Source organism: Sinocyclocheilus rhinocerous, unplaced genomic scaffold, assembly GCF_001515625.1.
Source record: "Sinocyclocheilus rhinocerous isolate Xijiao unplaced genomic scaffold, SAMN03320098_v1.1 scaffold3288, whole genome shotgun sequence".
Taxonomy (NCBI): Eukaryota; Metazoa; Chordata; class Actinopteri; order Cypriniformes; family Cyprinidae; genus Sinocyclocheilus; species Sinocyclocheilus rhinocerous.
This window is the reverse complement of record NW_015655612.1, coordinates 382143-401267: the sequence shown is the minus strand read 5'-3', so window position 1 is coordinate 401267 and position 19125 is coordinate 382143. Positions and strand designations below refer to the sequence as shown.

The window sequence follows — 19125 nt, the reverse complement described above, 5'->3', positions numbered from 1 at the left end:
AAAAAAAAAAAAGTTTTCCTTTCCAGTAAGCCGTGTTGATGTTAACTAAACAATATTAAAATATTAAATATTAAAAAAATATTAAAATCGTTTTCTGTAATTTAAATAAAGCTGAAATAAAATGCAAATATAAGGTGAAAATTGAAAAGCTTGCCTTAACTGAGTCAGTGAGTTGAACTCATGAATTTGTGAATGAATCATTTAGACTGGTTTGGTGTACTGGATGAACTGATTCAATGAAAATATTCAACTCAAAAAAGCAAAAAACAAACAAATCATTGCTACTTTTCTCATGAATGCACTGATTTTCAGTAAACAATCGATTTTGATTTGTACTTCACACTAAGCTTTAAAATACTTCATAGGATGTACAGTATGGACCACTTTTTTTATTATTATTTTTATTTAAATTTTAATTTATTTTAAATCCAGTCTCCATTCATTGCATGATTAGTAAATAGTGACCAGTACTATACATGAAAACAATTTCTCTAGTTGTGTTCCACTGAAATAATTCAGAAAGTCATACAGGTTTGTAATCACTGCGAGTTAATGGTGAGTTCATGGTAACAGAATATATATATAAATATAAGTATATATAAGTATAAAAATAAATGAAAAGCATCTCTTTCATATACTGTATCCCTGAGTCTGATCTGAAATTCTGCATTTGAAATTCACTCTCCCTGCTGGTGCACAGCAGCTCATATTTGTTCCCACAGGGTGAGGAGACTCAGGTGGACTCATCAACCCTATATATGCTTGACCCCCTCTTCACACAATCCTCCTGCTTAGCAAGACGCCTCAGCCAGCCCCCCCCTCGCATTCCCTAAGCTTCTGCTCTCTTCTCCTCCACTGTCCATGTTTGCATATTGCTGTTCAAATAATTAGAGGCTTTTTTTTCCTGAGCAATCCATTAAAAGGATGGAAGATAAAAATTTCAACATCTGGTCCAGTAAACTTTTCTCGCATCAGAATGTTAATGATGGTCAAGCATTAATCTGCGGTACAGACTGTGAATAAACACTGCGCCCTTTCAACCCGCGAGCTGAAAGAGAGAAAGCATAAAAAATGCACACAAGGAAAAAAGATAAATGGCGGAGCTATGATTAAACAGCTCTTGATAGTGCTGAAGATTCTGCCACCTTTGTTATTGTAATGATCTTATCTGTAAACAACCCAATTAAAGGAAATCCGTACCCACCTCTCCCGATGATAAAAACAGAAAGAGAAAAGGAGGTGGGGAAAAAAAAAAAAACACTGCAAGCTTCAAATGTGATGGTGCTGTGGAACTAATTGTAAGTGGCAGTGTATGAGACGAAAATATGCAACGTACAGATTTTTCGTGGGTGGTAGGCGATGGAAATTCTATCTCCAACACATCCTTCATATTCTGTAGGACACTGCAGTCAGGGTTCCTATGAGGAGAGAAGGAAATCAGACCTTCATACACTAATTAAACGCATACAGTCAAGTCATGATGGTATAATGAATACAGCTCAGTGATTACTGCCCAAAAAATCCAGGATATCACTGAGAATCAACACTCTTGGCCAAGACATTCTCACCATGTGGTTTCTGATTCATTTTACACTGTAATACAGATATCCACTGAACAATATGTGCGGCATGCATATGGAATGGTAAATTTGCATTGAAATATGCAACATCCACTTTGATTCCTCGTTAATCATGTTCAACCTTCGAAAAAATGTAATCGGAATCAAACAGAAATGTATAATTATTTCCTTACCATAAATGCATATTAGCATTCAACTTATTCCTTAAAGGAGTAACAACTGAAAAACACAAGCAACAGTTAAAATTATTAACAGAATTGCAGTAACAAATGTCAAAAGTACAGATGCTTCAGTATTAACTTGATACTAGCAAACAATACTAATAAAAATTTTAATGATTTTGGTAAGATTTTTTAATGTTTTTGAAAGAAGTCTCTTAACGCTCACAAAGACTGCTTTTACTTGATCAAAAATACAGCAAAAATGGTAATACTCTCAAATAATATTACAATTTAAAATGACTTTATTTTTTATTTTTCCTGTGATGGCAAATCTTCAATACCACATAATCCTTCAGAAATTATTCTAATATGCTGATTTGCTACTCAAGAAACATTTCTTATTATCACTGATGTTGAAAACAGTCCGTGATAAATTTTTTTTTTTTTTAAGGATTATTTGAATAGAAAGTTCAGAAGAACGGCATTTATTTGAAATGGAAATCTTTTGTAACTCTATAAATGTCTTTACTGTCACTTTTGATCAATTTAATGTGTTCTTGCTGAATAAAAGTATTCATTTCTTTAAAAAAAAACACGGTAGTGTATATTGTTTAAAATATATCCATATGAATCCATATTCATTTAAATATTAACAAATTATTTTTTAATAATTAAACTATATTCATGTCATCTAATTTTTTATTGGTATTTTATTTATCGGTAACATTGGTATGATGACCCTAGTTAACAGAGCGCATTGTTATCTGTTCTGTCACATCTTCAATTATTCATTATTAAATCATAGAGACTTATTTATGTTTTTTGTAATAGCGATCCACACTGGACTTCATAATGTTTGCAAAGCACTGGGGGACAAAAACGCCATCAACATAAATCATATCAATCAATCTGCATGGCAAAAACAAGCCCGAGGGAGTGTTGTATATGAAGGCAAGAACGGCGCTCACCCCTCTAATGTAGCCGAGCAGTTTCAATTAACTCTACCTCATCTCTCATTCAGCGTTCCTCACCTGATCGCAGAGCACTGACAGACAATGCACAGCCGCGTCATTTCTTACCTCTAATCTCTATTCTCTCGAAGAAATGCCACAGCAGAGCGGCCGAAAGCACAGGGCATTTCCCACTGTGACAAACAGTCTGACAGAAAGGGAAATATTCAAATAATTCAAATAAAACGCGCTCATCATGGCTGTTCCACCCGAGAGATCAATCTGGGAGGAACGTGATAGCCGCACTCTCTGTTTGTCATTTGTAAATGCAAAAAGCAATATTTCTGTCTGACCTCGCGCTCGGAGGGTCTGCGACTGCCACCGTCTTGACTATTGAAGTGTGGATTTAATATCAATGAATAACATTGCTAGGCAACCGACAATGTGTTCTGTGTGCCATTGTCAGCCAAGCATGACCTTGGATTTAAAGAAACAATCACGGCGGCTTAAATAGTGCAAACTGACCTCCATTCCGGCACCATCTCACTCTAAATCTAAAAGCACATTGCGCCGCAAACATATTGCGGGCTGTCAGCTGGGCCGCTCCAGCTGTAGCGCTCCTGTCTAAATGCAGTAAAGCATTTACAGCATGTGCACTTATGTACGGAGGTAATTGAAAAACAAGAGGCACGAGTTTCTCACATCCGAGCTGCCTCTCACATGCAGGAAAGCGTAATAAAAGCGGTGTGGAGATAAACAGAGAGATTTGCAGATATGAAAAATGCCTACCGTGCTCAGCCCCGAGCAAACAGCACTCCGGCAGCATTTTGGGGTGTCTGGGGTCAATTTGTACCTTTATTGAGACATTGTTTCCTGGGGAAGAACAGCGATATGGCAGCTTAATATCTCGGGAAATGATTGTGGATGGCTATAGCTGGATGGATGGTGGGTGATTTGCAAATAATGAGATTCAAATGTAGTACTATGAATGTAATGTTACCGATGGCGATCCTTCTCATGGAGTCTGCTTTCGTGGGTTTTTCTGGTTCCAGTACCCACGTCTGCTCATCGATCTCATCCAGCACCGACCAGAACTCAGACAGAGCCTCCACATTTAACAGGAACTGACTGTGGACATTGGCTAAGGTGCTCTGGGTGTAAAACAAAGGGCAAAAAATTTGTCTCAAATGTATTTTTCCTGCTTGAGAGCTGGTATTTGCCTTATGTTTGTCACTAAGCGGCAGTTTACCCAAAAATTTCATTTCATTTTAGTGCTGTCAAGCGATGAATCGTGATTAATTGCATCCAAAATTAAAGTTTTTGTTAACATAGTATATCGCGTTGATCGCGATCTTTGCCTACCGTGCTCAGCCCCGAGCAAACAGCACTCCGGCAGCATTTTGGGGTGTCTGGGGTCAATTTGTACCTTTATTGAGACATTGTTTCCTGGGGAAGAACAGCGATATGGCAGCTTAATATCTCGGGAAATGATTGTGGATGGCTATAGCTGGATGGATGGTGGGTGATTTGCAAATAATGAGATTCAAATGTAGTACTATGAATGTAATGTTACCGATGGCGATCCTTCTCATGGAGTCTGCTTTCGTGGGTTTTTCTGGTTCCAGTACCAATAACGTGATATTTAGTCCCTGGAATGTGAATTTTACTTGAAGATCCCCGCCGAAAAAACATTTCCCCAGAATGCGATTTTTACAGGGGAACCCTCCTTGGATGTCTTTTTCTATCAATTCTTCAATAGGTAGATCTTGTCTTTCATAAAGGCCGAGGTCAGGGATCTTGGGCCTAAAAAGGTTGGTGACCACTGGTATACAGTATGTGTGTGTAGTGTGAATATTTATTATGTATATATAAATACACACACATGCATGTATATATAAGAAAGATATGTTATGTTTATATATGAAATATATTTATATATAATATAAATACATGTAAATACATGCAAATATTTTCCAAATTTATACTGTATGTGTGTGTATTTATATATAAATAATAAATATACACAGTACACACACATATATTATGTAAAAAAAAAAATATTTGGAATGTGATTAATCACAATTAATCTTTTTGACAGCACTTTGACAAAATTTCATTTTTAAATTCATTTTTTTCAATATTCAAATTTTGATATAAATTTTTTTTTTTTTAACGGTTAAGGTGCTGTCACAATAAAATTTTTATGAAAATTTGCGAAAAAGGTCCGTTGTCAATAGTGTATGAAGTTGTATGAATTACATCTCACACAGAAGTCACTTTCAAATCAAGCAGCTGTTGGTCAATGCGCAAATTCGAGTGAACAACTGAACCTATTGCATAATGGTGTAGAAATACTATTGGTTAAACTGGCAGTGGGCGGGATCACACAGACCGAAACAAAAACTGGAATGCAAATTTTAAAAATAAATAAATAAATAAATAAATTTAAATATTAACATATGAATACAGATGAATTGTTTACAATAAGATCAATAACATCCATGTAGAAAATAGATAGGCTGATTGCATTTCATTCCAATCTGCAGAAGGAGTGGAATGATTGTACTAATTAAGACGTGAATACATGATTTCTGCCACAGTATTTGAAACACTTTATGGCACTAAACCATAATCATGCAACTGATCAATTAATTACCATGTTATATTTTTATATATATTATATTTTTGGCATCATATTTAAAATCCAACTGGCTCAAACATTTCAGTTTGAATAGGCATGAAGCCTCTCAGTCCGCGGTTGTACTCTTAAACGTTTTTCCGACTCTCAGAAGTGACTAGACGCTAGAAATAGTATCCTTTTAAATTTTTGTGCAACTCTTGATCTGCAGGAACAACAGTTTTTTTTTTCCAGTCTGACATTGGCTAGGCTGTCTTTAATAACTCCTGAACACTTCTGCATATGGAAGATGTTGATACTGTCCACATGTCTGGTTTCATATCACTGCTTTATACAAACTCTTCAACCCTCTGCCATCAACACTCGGGGAGGAAAATGAAAAAAAAAGAACGATCCCACTGAAGTCTTGCCAAGTCTTCATCAACTACCTGTCAACAAACCACTGATTAAAGCACCAACCAAGAACAAATCAAATATAAAATGTGACTGAACAGGAAAAGACCAAAACTCATACATCAGCAAACAAGAGAAATTCAGCAATAGCGTTTGATCACTGAGAACCACAGACGACCCATCTACAGTTCAGCATAACGGCTTCCTCTAATTCTAACATACACAAACACAGTAGGCCTCTGTTCCCTTTGGAGCTGTCCAGTGGTGAGGCAGAGCTAATGGTTTGAGTATGGCCGCTCATAAATCACAGCTGATGATTGACAGCTGATGGCTCTGGCCCTGTTTCACTCCATGCTGTCAGAGTGAGGGAGCACAGGTCGCCCACACCGCTGGGACCTCAGACCCACGCTCCTCGCTTTCCACCCGGCTGCCAATTCAAGGTCTTTAATCTCAGCCCAAAATCAGAATGCTTTAGTCTGGACACCAGATCCACTCTGCTCACAGCCACGACAACTGCTTTATTTTTAGTGCTGATAAATACGATTAGGCTTATTTAGCATCGAAAAAGGCAGCAGCTGCAATTAACTTTTTGTGTTATCATACTTTTGAATATCTAAAATGATGCCACCCTAACTGCACATATATTATAAGCACTGTAAGTCCATATACTGCTGAAGGTAAACTTTCAAAAATAAAAGATTATATTTCAATTTAGATGTTTTATTTATTTGTCTGTGAAAAAGTTTTTATTTTTTTTTACAAATGTATTTTTAGGGCTGTCCATTTATGTAAAAAACAACAACAAAAAACACTTTTATAGAATTTGAAGTTAGTCATATTTCATTCAGATTTTTAAAGACTGGACGGAAATGAGAATTATGAGATTAACTAATATTATTTAATTCTATTGACAGTCATGTAAGATGATATTATATATATATATGATTGAGCATTAGTGATGAACACCTGAAGGCTGTGGTTGAAGTCAGTTGTAGTTCTTGTGTTTCTCTTTTCTCCTGTGATTCTGCTTGCTAACAGCAGCTGTTCATCACTAATGCACTTAATTAATCACATAATTATCTCATTAACTTTAACACTGCTTCAGTGTTACTTTAACACTCTTTTAGAGTGAGACCATATATGCTCCGAGCAGTGTTAATTTAACACTCAGGATTTTACTGTGTAACAAGTTAAAATATTGGAGTCTTTAGTGGATCTATTACTTACCCAACACAAATGCATTCATGATTACTGCGGAAATCGTCATGCCCACCACGAAGCGAAGCAGGACATATATGTAGAAATTTGGGGCGAAAGCGACCCCCACTCCAAAGATGGCCTGTACTGCTAAACCAATCAATATGATCATTCTGCGGCCATACCTGAAACAGCATAAAACTGTATGTCATTACATAGAGACACTACTGTGTGACTAAGCTCAGTTAGTAATATGTTTCCTAGAAAATAGGTGTGCATGGGTCTACCCTTGTGAAAAAGAATTATTGATTGTGATCTTGCATGTAAGATAATATTATATATATATATATATATATATATACACACACACACACACACACACATATACTGTATACATACATACACACACACACACACACATATTTTAAAAAAGGTTATTAGATATTACAGAGAGAGAGAGAGAGAGAAACATGTCTAAAACATGTTTATATACACACATAGACAGTGTATTTTTAGTGGTCTGTGCATTTTTGCTGTGATCCAAAGGAAAACTAGATTGATTTTAGATAGTGAGATGTTAAATCACATTTGTCAACAGTAATTTTGAAGCATTGTAATATTTCAACAACATCAAATGAGCCAATCTCATTTAATTTAAGAGGGACAGGACTGGCTGCATTTGGAGGATGAGATCTCATGTGTTTTTCTTTTGTCACATAATTTGTGTGTGCTGATGTTGATTATGTGCCTGATTCTCTGATACATTTCCATACATGTTAAATTGAAGAGCACAGAGTCAGAGCTGAATGGAGCAGCCAGAGCTGGTAATTGAACATAACAAAACAAATCAAATGACTTGGGTTTTTTTAGACAGTAGCACTAAGGCAAGGGATATGCAGACAGGAAAATCAAACAGCATAGTAATCTGGATAAATCCAGTCTTTCTTAAGACTAGAACATATTAATGTGAATGAGCTTTTTCCTGATGCCACACAGGTGGGGACGGTTTGATATAGGAAGGAGAGCATAAAACAAATATGATGGGTCATTGTGCCAATACAGCACACTCAATTTAGCATTGCACAGGTGCAAAGACACAGCAATTATTTCCCAATTAATGCCGGTTGTGTGATTATAGTTATGCTTTTATTTAAATATATGGTGCAGGCTGGATGTCCTCATAATTGAATTTCTCTTGGAAATGTGCCCGAAATGTGGAACGGCACAATGGATTCCTCCCCAGTGAGGTGACAGCATGCTTACTGTTCTGTTAACTCTCCCAATTAGGTCCCTCCTCATAATGTTCAATGGTGCATTTTCAGTCATTTAGTGAACAAGTGTCAAGTAAATAAATCAATAATTTCACACAGAGAGATATGCATTCCTTAATGCTCATAGTCTATAATTGTGATTGTTAAGGACCCACCATGTAATGAAGCAATGCTGGGCTAAACAAATTATTATTATAATGCATATAATGCTATAAAAATATAATGCTATATAAAAGTGACAGTAAAGGCATTTAATTTATATTAAATCAGAAACAATTATTTTAAATTGTAATATTTTACGATATTACTTTTTTTAATTAAATAAATCAAGTAAATCCATCCTGGTGAACATAAAGGACTTTATTCAAAAACATTAAAAGATCTTACCAACACCAAACTTTTTATCGGTATTGTATATAATTTTTTTTAAATAGGCCGAGGGGTTAAAATTCATGCAGTGAGCATTGTTTCTCTTTGTGCACTCCAAGAGTCGGACCGGGTGGCTGGTTAAGTGTAAATCCCGCTGAGACACACCTGCACCCCTGTGTCTGCCACCAAACAAAGAGCACACCCCGCCAAATCTCCTGATCTATATTCTACATTACTCACAAACTCACTGACACTCTTTCTCACACACACACACACAGTCAGTTGAGCGCAGGTAATCATTACTCATTCAAATGTATGTGAGAGGCAGGCAGACAGGCCTTTCTCTTCCCTGAACAGAGGAGATGCATCAAGACATCAGCAGCGCAGCAGGACTTCAGCCGACAGAAGGCTGCTGTGTGCTGAGCTGGTCTTCTCTGTCAGAGAGCCATGTTCCACTGCCTCCCTCACCCAACACAACCACAACCCTCCCTAACTCACACCACTGCTGTGCAATATGCCAAGTCGCTTTCATCCACCTCAAAGTAATTGGAGCAAACGTATGACTGAAGAGGAGCCTGTTTTTCAGGGGAGGAGGCGAAAACAGAGGACGATGATAAAAAGAAAACGACAGTGAAAAATGGGTCTCCGTTCTCGCTTTTAATTGTTAAACGTAAGAGGAAACTCGTCGAGGCTCATTAGAGGCCGCTAACATATGTAGCGTTCCAGATCGCCGTCCTGTCGGTTTATTTGGCACAGCTTGAGCCTTTGTGAGCGGAGTTATTGTTTTTTATGGATGCAACATCAAAGCGGCGGTGGAACGGAACACCTTTTAACATGCCTTCAAATGCCAAAAAACTTTGTTAATTAAAAACATTGTACTTCAATAGTTTTTTTTTTTTTAAAGGACAATTTTGGTAATATGATAAAAAGCCAAATCAACTTTTCAATAAATTTTTTTTTTCTATTCAAAAAGTTAAGTAATTTTACGACTATGTACCTGAGAGGTCCATGTGATGACCAACGGAACAGGAAGATCTGCAGAAAAATCTGGGGCCTCAGTTGGATACTAAAAAGAGAGGGAAAAAAAAGAGAGAGATATAATCACGGTTTAAAACAGTATACGTGGTAAGCAAGTAGTAATTTAGCAGATGTTTTTATCAATAAAAATGTTAATGAAAGTCTGGAATGGTGTTTTTCAAATATTAAAGTGTAAAAGGTAAGATAATCATTCATTCTTATTACGGTGTTTTGGTATGTATATAATTATTAAATATCATCCTTACTTGTGCTTCGTGAAAAACATAGCTCTAGTAGTATGTTATGATCGACAGTGTCAAACGCAGCACTGAGATCTAGTAGTAGATCTATAACTAGATTTATATAACTTATATAACTATAACTATAACTATAACTATAGTTATATAACTATAACTAGATTTACTAATCAACTTTTCAATAAATTTTTTTTTTCTATTCAAAAAGTTAAGTAATTTTACGACTATGTACCTGAGAGGTCCATGTGATGACCAACGGAACAGGAAGATCTGCAGAAAAATCTGGGGCCTCAGTTGGATACTAAAAAGAGAGGGAAAAAAAAGAGAGAGATATAATCACGGTTTAAAACAGTATACGTGGTAAGCAAGTAGTAATTTAGCAGATGTTTTTATCAATAATAATGTGAATGAAAGTCTGGAATGGTGTTTTTCAAATATTAAAGTGTAAAAGGTAAGATAATCATTCATTCTTATTACGGTGTTTTGGTATGTATATAATTATTAAATATCATCCTTACTTGTGCTTAGTGAAAAACATAGTAAAAAACATGCTTAGATTATTTATAAGGCAAGGCAAGGCAAGGCAAGTTTATTTGTATAGCACATTTCATACACAATGGTAATTCAAAGTGCTTTACATAAAAGAAAAGAAAAAACGACAGTGAAAAATGGGTCTCCGTTCTCGCTTTTAATTGTTAAACGTAAGAGGAAACTCGTCGAGGCTCATTAGAGGCCGCTAACATATGTAGCGTTCCAGATCGCCGTCCTGTCGGTTTATTTGGCACAGCTTGAGCCTTTGTGAGCGGAGTTATTGTTTTTTATGGATGCAACATCAAAGCGGCGGTGGAACGGAACACCTTTTAACATGCCTTCAAATGCCAAAAAACTTTGTTAATTAAAAACATTGTACTTCAATAGTTTTTTTTTTTTTAAAGGACAATTTTGGTAATATGATAAAAAGCCAAATCAACTTTTCAATAAATTTTTTTTTTCTATTCAAAAAGTTAAGTAATTTTACGACTATGTACCTGAGAGGTCCATGTGATGACCAACGGAACAGGAAGATCTGCAGAAAAATCTGGGGCCTCAGTTGGATACTAAAAAGAGAGGGAAAAAAAAGAGAGAGATATAATCACGGTTTAAAACAGTATACGTGGTAAGCAAGTAGTAATTTAGCAGATGTTTTTATCAATAAAAATGTTAATGAAAGTCTGGAATGGTGTTTTTCAAATATTAAAGTGTAAAAGGTAAGATAATCATTCATTCTTATTACGGTGTTTTGGTATGTATATAATTATTAAATATCATCCTTACTTGTGCTTCGTGAAAAACATAGTAAAAAACATGCTTAGATTATTTATAACTAGATTTACTGTTTTAAAATGTTTAATCTACTTGGCAAAAATGGCAATTTGACTGAAATGATGGCTCCCATAAGTAAAAGTATTAGAAAGTATATATATATATAAAAAATTGCACTCAGTCAAAAGTTTGGGGTCAGAATAATTTTTTTTAAAGAAGTGACAGTAAATTATAATATTACAAAAGATCTCCATTTGAAATAAGTGCTTTTCTTTTGATCTTTCTGTTCATCAAATGCTCCTGAAAAAAGTCACGGTTTCCACAATAATATTGCACAGCACAGCTGTTTTTAACATTAACAGCATTTAACATTTTAACAATAATAAGAAATGTTTCCTGAGCACCAAATCAGTATATTAGAATGATTTCTGTAGGATCATGTGACACTAAAGACTGGAGTAATGGCTGCTGGAAATGTAGCTTTGCCATCACAGGAATAAATTACATTTTAAAATATATTCAAACTAAAAAAACAGTGATTGCTGTACTATTCTTCTTACTTTATTTTGGTAAGCCTTAATGAGCACAAGAGACTTGGGTAATAACAATGGTATATACTATGAATACTGAACAATAGTGCATATTATATACAACATTAATATAAAATTAAATAATAAATGAATACAATTACAGTTACAAATATTAATGATACATTTATATTAAAATAAATTATATTATTTTTAAGAGCATATCCACTCTCAATGCTAAAACACTAGGAAAACTTACCACACCTGAAGGCCTTTCTTAATCAACCTCTTTAATCTTGAAATGCTCTTACATATGTTTCCATGCTACAACCAATAATACAACTATGTGTATGACCTCACAACCCACATTTCCACCGGCAGCAGAGATGCCTTTACTGGCTCCTGTTGAGCAAGCTGCTGCTGGGTGACGGAGGGCCTTGTGAGAGGTGCCCAGCTCCGGGAAGATGAGCAGATGTGAGGTGGGTAGATCACGGCTATTTTTAGCACCCTGCAGGACGGTGGGCAGGTGGGCACAGGGGGCTTCTCACGCCCTGCTGAATCTCATCAGGACCCCGTGGAGTGTCCACAAAGAGCCACTGGCATCTATACCATGTCACCACTTCCAATGCCAGGCAGAGCTCACTCACACTCAGACTAAACCACTCACACGGCACAATTTTCTGCTTCTTCTGTGGCCCCTGTAATCACCTTATGAGGATCACTCATGGTCTTATCTGTGCCACCGCATCCCCGCACACTCTCTCGCCTCTCCTTCAGACCCTGCCACAATCTCATGGTTCCATCTCTCAACATAATCTTACAGTCACAGCACATTAGTGCCACCTGCTTAAAGTTAGATACCTAAACCAAAGTTCTGCTCCTTTTGCAGTCCAGCTCAGTCTGAGAATCTAGATATAGAAAGCTGTGTGAACTTATCCAGCCATCTGTGACCCACAAAAATCAGAAATTTGCAAATTAAATTTGCAAAATATTTTAAGTTTCTTTTTGTGTGAACTCCAATGTGAAACTTGGTTAATAAAAATGGGAAATGGTCACATTTAGACAAATGTGGCTCACTTTGTGTGTATTTGTATATATATTTACACATTTGTGGTCAGTAATAGCATTTTTTAAAGATTGTTTTTTCCCTTTAAAAATATATATATTTTTTAATTCAATGCATGTTCTTTTGAAACTTCTACATATTCTATATACAAAAATATTAAGCAGCACAACTGTTTCCAACTGATGATAATAATAAATGTTCCTTGAGCAGCAAATGAGCATATTAAAATGATATCTGAAGGATCGTGTGACACTGAAGATTGGAGTAATGGCTGCTAACAATTCAGCTTTGCTATTACAAGTATTATACTAAAATGGTTATCTTAAATTGTAATAATGCTTCAGAATATTAATGTATCCTTGGTAAGCATAAGAGATAAATTAATAATGATACCAAATTATTGTGTTAAATTGAAAAAAAACTAGTTTTTACTGAATGCCAATCATACAACCCTTAAAAAGGACCATGTAAAAACTGATCATAAAATATCAAGCTGAGAGAAAATAAGAAATAAAATAGTGCTTGACCCTTGGTTTGACCTTGGACTTGAGCTTGACTGTAATGGCGTGTTGACGACCTGCAGAGTCCTCTGCCTTCAGCTTGAGTGTGCGGAACTCTGCATCAATGAAGAGCAGCCTGCCAAAACAGATCAATAGAACCACACATAAGAGCACATACATTATACACACATCAGACAGGTCAACAGTGACCACTTACAGAACATCTTTTGTAAGTAAAAACATAACTGTTTCACTGAAGGATGTGTATTTTGGTTCTAACTCAATAAATCAGGCAAGATCTTTTGGTTTGGGGGGAAAAAAAGATTTTGGTTGATTTCTTCATTTAAAGAAGCTCCTCAGATCTACACAATCCTTTCTCCCAGCAAAGAGTGCTGAAAGTCTTGAATCGACTACAGCGACCACAGCTGATTTATTGCTAAAATTCCAGCACTTCACATGACACACTTGTATTTCAGCAGCTTATTTACGAGTCGTGTAACAGCATATCGTGGTTAGTCCATACATGCACACTTTGCTCCGAGTATTCCCATTGGCAAAAACTGCAGGATTACATACCCACAATTTGTCCCTAAGCACTGAGATTCACATAATAACTCTGGGAGAAGAACTTCTACACTTTTCTTTGGCTCACACTCTCCTCTGCTATTACTGCAGAAAATAAACAACTTTTTGTACATTAATACAATTTTTTTGTAACTAACTCACTAGTGACCATTTTGCAACTTAAACTTCAGCTCACGATTATTTCAGTTTTTCACCTTTTTTTAATATTGGTGATTATTTTCCTTTTAATTAAAAAGTACAGTGAAAAGTAGTGATGCAAAGAATCAAGTTAAAGGGGTCATCGGATGCCACATGCACTTTTACAAGTTGTTTGAACTGAAATGTGTGTTGGCAGTGTGGGTACACAACCATAATGATAAAGATCCATCCACTGTTTTTTTTTAATCTCGTCAAATAATTTCCCCTTTCTCAAATCAAGCCATTATCAGATGCCTGTCTGTGTGACGTCACACAGACCCAGGCCCTCCCACGATTGTTGATTGACAAAACAGTGGATTACCTTTGTTTTTGAAGGGAATGCGTCCCCCGATCTACCTAAATGCATTTATGTTCGCGCAAATCATTCATGATCCAGCCTCACCTACAGAAGTGAGTATAAGGTTATTTTATGAATCTTTGCAACTCGCCTTTCCTAATAACGTGCTAGTTAGCAAGTTCCGCGGCTAAAGTAAACGGTATCATGAGAACGGCTCGTCACTAGGGTTGTGACGGTGAAGAAATTTTCCCACCGGTTAATCGAAGTTACGCTTTCTTTCTTTGCGTGAACATTTGGGTGGTGTTATGCAAATCTTCCCACATCGTGATGTAGATATGTGGGGGCGTGTTAGAATGAGCCGTTTTAGGTAGGCGTGGTTAACTCTTAACTTTTATAAAGAATATCTCTTTGGATTTGAGACTTTAGTCTTTGCAACTTTACAGATCTTCTTTATGCACCAAGAGCTTGTAACACTCCAAAGAGAAACGAAAAATTGAAATCGCATCATATGACCCCTTTAAAAAAAATAAACGCCTTTATATATTACAAACGTTTACCATAATGCATTGTGGATTACCCTAATAGCAGCAGTCTACTTTATAAATTGGTTTCTATGTACAGGGTTTCCACAGGTTTTATGACAGTTAATTTAAGATTTTTAAAATGCATTTTATTAACAAAACAAAAAACAAACAAACAAACAAAAAAACATTTTGCAAACATTTTGACGGATCCACCTACAAACAATCTTCTTTTCTTTTTCTGTTCCATTGTTCAAAATGTCCTTAATGCTCAGTGTTTTTCTCTCACAACCCATGAAGCAACGGGACAAATCTTTTGCATCACGTTCAATTACATGAGCTTTTGGCACAAAATCACACCAATCATTAATTTCTTCAAAATTGAGATCTCTTTTCTGAGCTGGAATCCCATTCAGCCACTCTGCATTCTACAGGAATCTCCCGCCACAGTATCAGGCCTTGCTGGCGTTCACCTCAGTTGATTGAAACAGCTTGACGGCTCAATGTCTTGCTGGGAGGATTGATGAGAGCATTACATTTGCAACTAGAAAATCAGCTACCCTCGTAAATGGCGAAGGAACATTTGGCATGTTTGCATACAAACAGGCCACAGATGAAAGCATAAAGCTGTACAAGAAACAAAAAAACAAAAAATCGGAAGAGTAAGATGGGGAAAACAAACTGTAATACCGTCAAGGCCACTTTTGCGAAGACTTCTCATCACAACTTTCCAGATATGCAAAAAGCCAGCTGCTGAGAATAGTACAGTTATTCCATTCTCACAGGTGCCACCAGGGATCATGGGTTTTAAGATATAACTGCTGGCTAGAGTGAGATGGTGAGAAGACCAGCCAATAGGAAACCTGCTCAGGTGTCATTATCTTGGCGGGGTGTTAAAAGACCACAGCGAGAGGCCCCGTGCTTCTCTCTCATACATGTGCAAGGTGTGACAAACTCTCACCATGGCTCCCATGCACCAATTGTCTAAAAAAATCTGAACCGTTTCAGATGACAAACGCAATATCTCACAGTGAAATGGGAGCAAAATGGGATCAAAGTCAAAATATTCAAGTTTCATTTACTTATGACCTAACGCTTTGCTGTGCTATTCCAAATAGCATACTTAGACTGCACTATAAAGCAGCCAGAGACTGATGTTTTGTAATTTTCTAAATATCTGACTCTTTTGAACTATTCTGGGGATAAGAGGGGAGAACAGACTTGACCCCATCTATACAGTAATTAACAGTAAATGTGGCTTCTTCAAGGCAACTAAAACTCATTAAAATGACCAGGTTCTGCGGCACTTCCCCCTTCCTAAACCAATCAGGGTCCGCAACTGTGCCGGACTTGAGGCTATTAACAGAGACACGAATTAAGGATCTTAATTAATCTCAAGTGCATTTACAGATAGCACTGGTGTATAATACTTCTGACCGCAATTCAGGTCTGAAACGTGCACCTTATTTCCAGCCTAACTTTTCAGCCTACATTTCCCCATTAAACTTGAGAGTGGGTCTCCAATTAGACCAATTTGCATTTGCTAATATCATAATTATATCTTTGGACATTAATAGAAAGTGGAAAATGAGAAGCCTAGTGAAATCACAGCTTGATATGTGGCTGACAGACACCACATTAGCCTCTTCTATTACAAAGCAAGAAATCTGACACACTGTTTTCATGAAACTAAGTCCTAATGTCCTACATGTTTATAGTAATGCAAAGGATTTGTACTGTATGTAATTATAAGAGAACACAATGCAATGCGAGCCGAGGGAAGCACTAGTCCACTAGAAACATCATACTTATCCCATCCTAAGATCTCCATTTCTGTTATCAGCTGGGAATAATACTGAGGTGGTGAGAAGGACTGACATCCTGGTTGGCTCTTCAACACCACTTCCTGATAATAGACAAGTTTGTAATGATAATCATTTATTCAATCTGCGGGACTCATGTGCTTATTATGGTAATATGATGCTGAACATTACATCATGTGTAACATTTGTCAACATCAATATGGTAATGTCCAGCCCTGGGGATAAATCGTGCAATATTTTAAGAATATTTACCAATACTGTTCTGAGTTCCAGGATAAAAGCCATCAAATTAGCTGAATGCTGTAACCTCTGTTAAAAGAAAATCAATCAAATACAAATATTGTGATTAAACTATTAGGCTACATTAGGGCTGTCAAAAAAAAATCTAATTTCGAATATTCGTCGAATTTAAAATAAAAATCCACATTCGAATGCAAAAACGTTGCATTAAAATTTTAGGTGTGCGTCAGGCAGCCTTATCAGTGGCGCACGAAATGCGACGACGATATAAGTGTCATTGCATTTTAATGTTTTTGTTAGTCTATCCAGTTGAACCCACTAGTGTCGCTGCTACGTTGTTCATTCACAATGTTGCGGGAAAAAATAACATCAATGCAGAGATTATGTTGTTTACGTCAAAACCGAAACTAAACCGTTCACACAGAATGCATATTTATCACATTTTGTAGAGCAGAGGTCCCCAACCACCACGTTCGGCACGCACGTGATTCGCAGATCAATTTGCCAATTTACACGAACAAGCAATTTTAAACCACAAAAAGAAGAAACGAAAGAGAGCTCAATTTGTTACTCACGTGCTGTTCTCGCACACAATCAAAGTGTGCACAAGAGACGTGTTTCAGACGGTGTTTCGCGGAAATAGCGAGTTGCGTATTCATACACATAAAATTAGCCTATGTCAAAAACCCTTCACGGCATGTTCATTCTCTGTGCTTTAAATATTTTTTTTCTTGCTTATCCGAAAAAAATTGTTCGATCTGTGACTAAAAAAAAAACCCACAATATAATGCGTTGAACCCAAGTGTGCCGCACGAGTCTTAAAAAGTGAAGCCATTGCATTTCGATCGCCCCCAGGTGGCTGGTCCCAGTATAGGTCATAAACCCCGCCCTCTCCATGCAATCTAATGGGACATGGGACAAACTAAATAATTAAATTTCACTTCAAATAATTTTTTTCCAAAGATGGCTTTTGTCATTTGATGCAGATTTTATCACGCTGATGTAAGTTCAAGTGTTCGTTTTTTTAAATAATTTTGGTTTTAGTTAGTTAAGTGATGCTATAAAAACGGGAGTGTGACGTCATGATTGACAGCTGAGACTGATCCCAAATCAGCGCAATATGGCCGCGCCCTGTTGGGACAATGGCGGCTTCACTTTTCTTCAATGGAAGAGATTAAAGGTGCGTCGTCCATCTTTTTTTACAGTCTATGGTTGAACCACTATATAATGCTATATATATAACAAATCAAATAAAACTGTAAATAATAAAAAAAAAACAGAAAATAATAAAAATGTACTGTTTATGAGTGACTTATTTATACTGGCTCAACATTATATACACAAATTTAAATGGAATGAAAAAGAATTGGAGCAGTTTAAAAGCATTTTGGTAACTTTATCAAATAATACAAATATGAAATTGATTTTACAGTATTTTTGCTTACAATATAGAATATTTTGTTATAAGTGTAACTGAGATTTATTCATTATTTAAGACATTTTATATATGACTATATTTTGTAAATGGTCTAATGTTCTTCACGTTGATATTTTGTTTGATGTTGTTTATGTTCTCTGCTACCTTAATAAAAAAAGGCAATAACATATACACCGACATAACATTCGACGGCCATCATATACAAAAACTACTTTTAAAGAAATACTATTGCAATGAATCATACTTTGCCCGTTTCATCTGACGATCAGCCGGTAGAGATATTCTTATCCTTAAGTCTTTTTCCTGTCAAAGATAAAATAATGAGAAAAATGTGACACTTGTGACAATCGGTTCACCTTCTGGTATGATTCACACGACACATTACACATTCACACTGTAAACGAAGCTGACAACCTACGCTGTCTTATTTAGCATGATTGTGAACTGAGATGTGAAACTTTTCTTACCAGTACTGGGATGAACCCGTCATAGACTGTCTTCTCCTTATTAAGCGGAATAATCATAGGACTTTCTCTCATCAGCAAACAGTTCATGATGAAAAATAAGTATGCCAAAGCACAGGCTGAATATAAACCGCTAGCTAAACACCTATTTAGATGTCTCGACAATAAACTAAACCATATAAACACAGACTAACGCTTTATAGGCAGAACACTGCTGTCAGAAGCTTTGTCCGCTGTTGTGATACAGGCAAAGCGAAAGTAACTTCCCGCGAAAAGACTCAAGCATCGCTGACGCTGACGTCATTAAAGTTTGAATGACCGAACTTTATTTGAACTAATTTGCAACAGAAA

At 36.3% G+C, this 19125-nt stretch overlaps 1 protein-coding gene across 1 annotated transcript in view; it reads right to left on the bottom strand.

Moving 5' to 3' along the window:
* Positions 1-19125, bottom strand: part of LOC107718841 (E3 ubiquitin-protein ligase FANCL-like) — a 20143-nt gene extending 1018 nt beyond the window's left edge. Inside the window, exons 1-12 of the mRNA XM_016526084.1 lie at positions 18778-19125; positions 18537-18613; positions 18303-18312; positions 17448-17546; positions 16885-16941; positions 16618-16715; positions 13268-13364; positions 10862-10930; positions 3692-3842; positions 3481-3564; positions 1754-1799; positions 1337-1418 (exon numbers count right to left, since the gene is read on the bottom strand). Of these exons, the coding sequence (XP_016381570.1) occupies positions 1337-1418; positions 1754-1799; positions 3481-3564; positions 3692-3842; positions 10862-10930; positions 13268-13364; positions 16618-16715; positions 16885-16941; positions 17448-17546; positions 18303-18312; positions 18537-18613; positions 18778-18864 (957 nt within the window). The 5' untranslated portion in view covers positions 18865-19125. The remainder of the gene's footprint in view (positions 1-1336; positions 1419-1753; positions 1800-3480; positions 3565-3691; positions 3843-10861; positions 10931-13267; positions 13365-16617; positions 16716-16884; positions 16942-17447; positions 17547-18302; positions 18313-18536; positions 18614-18777) is intronic.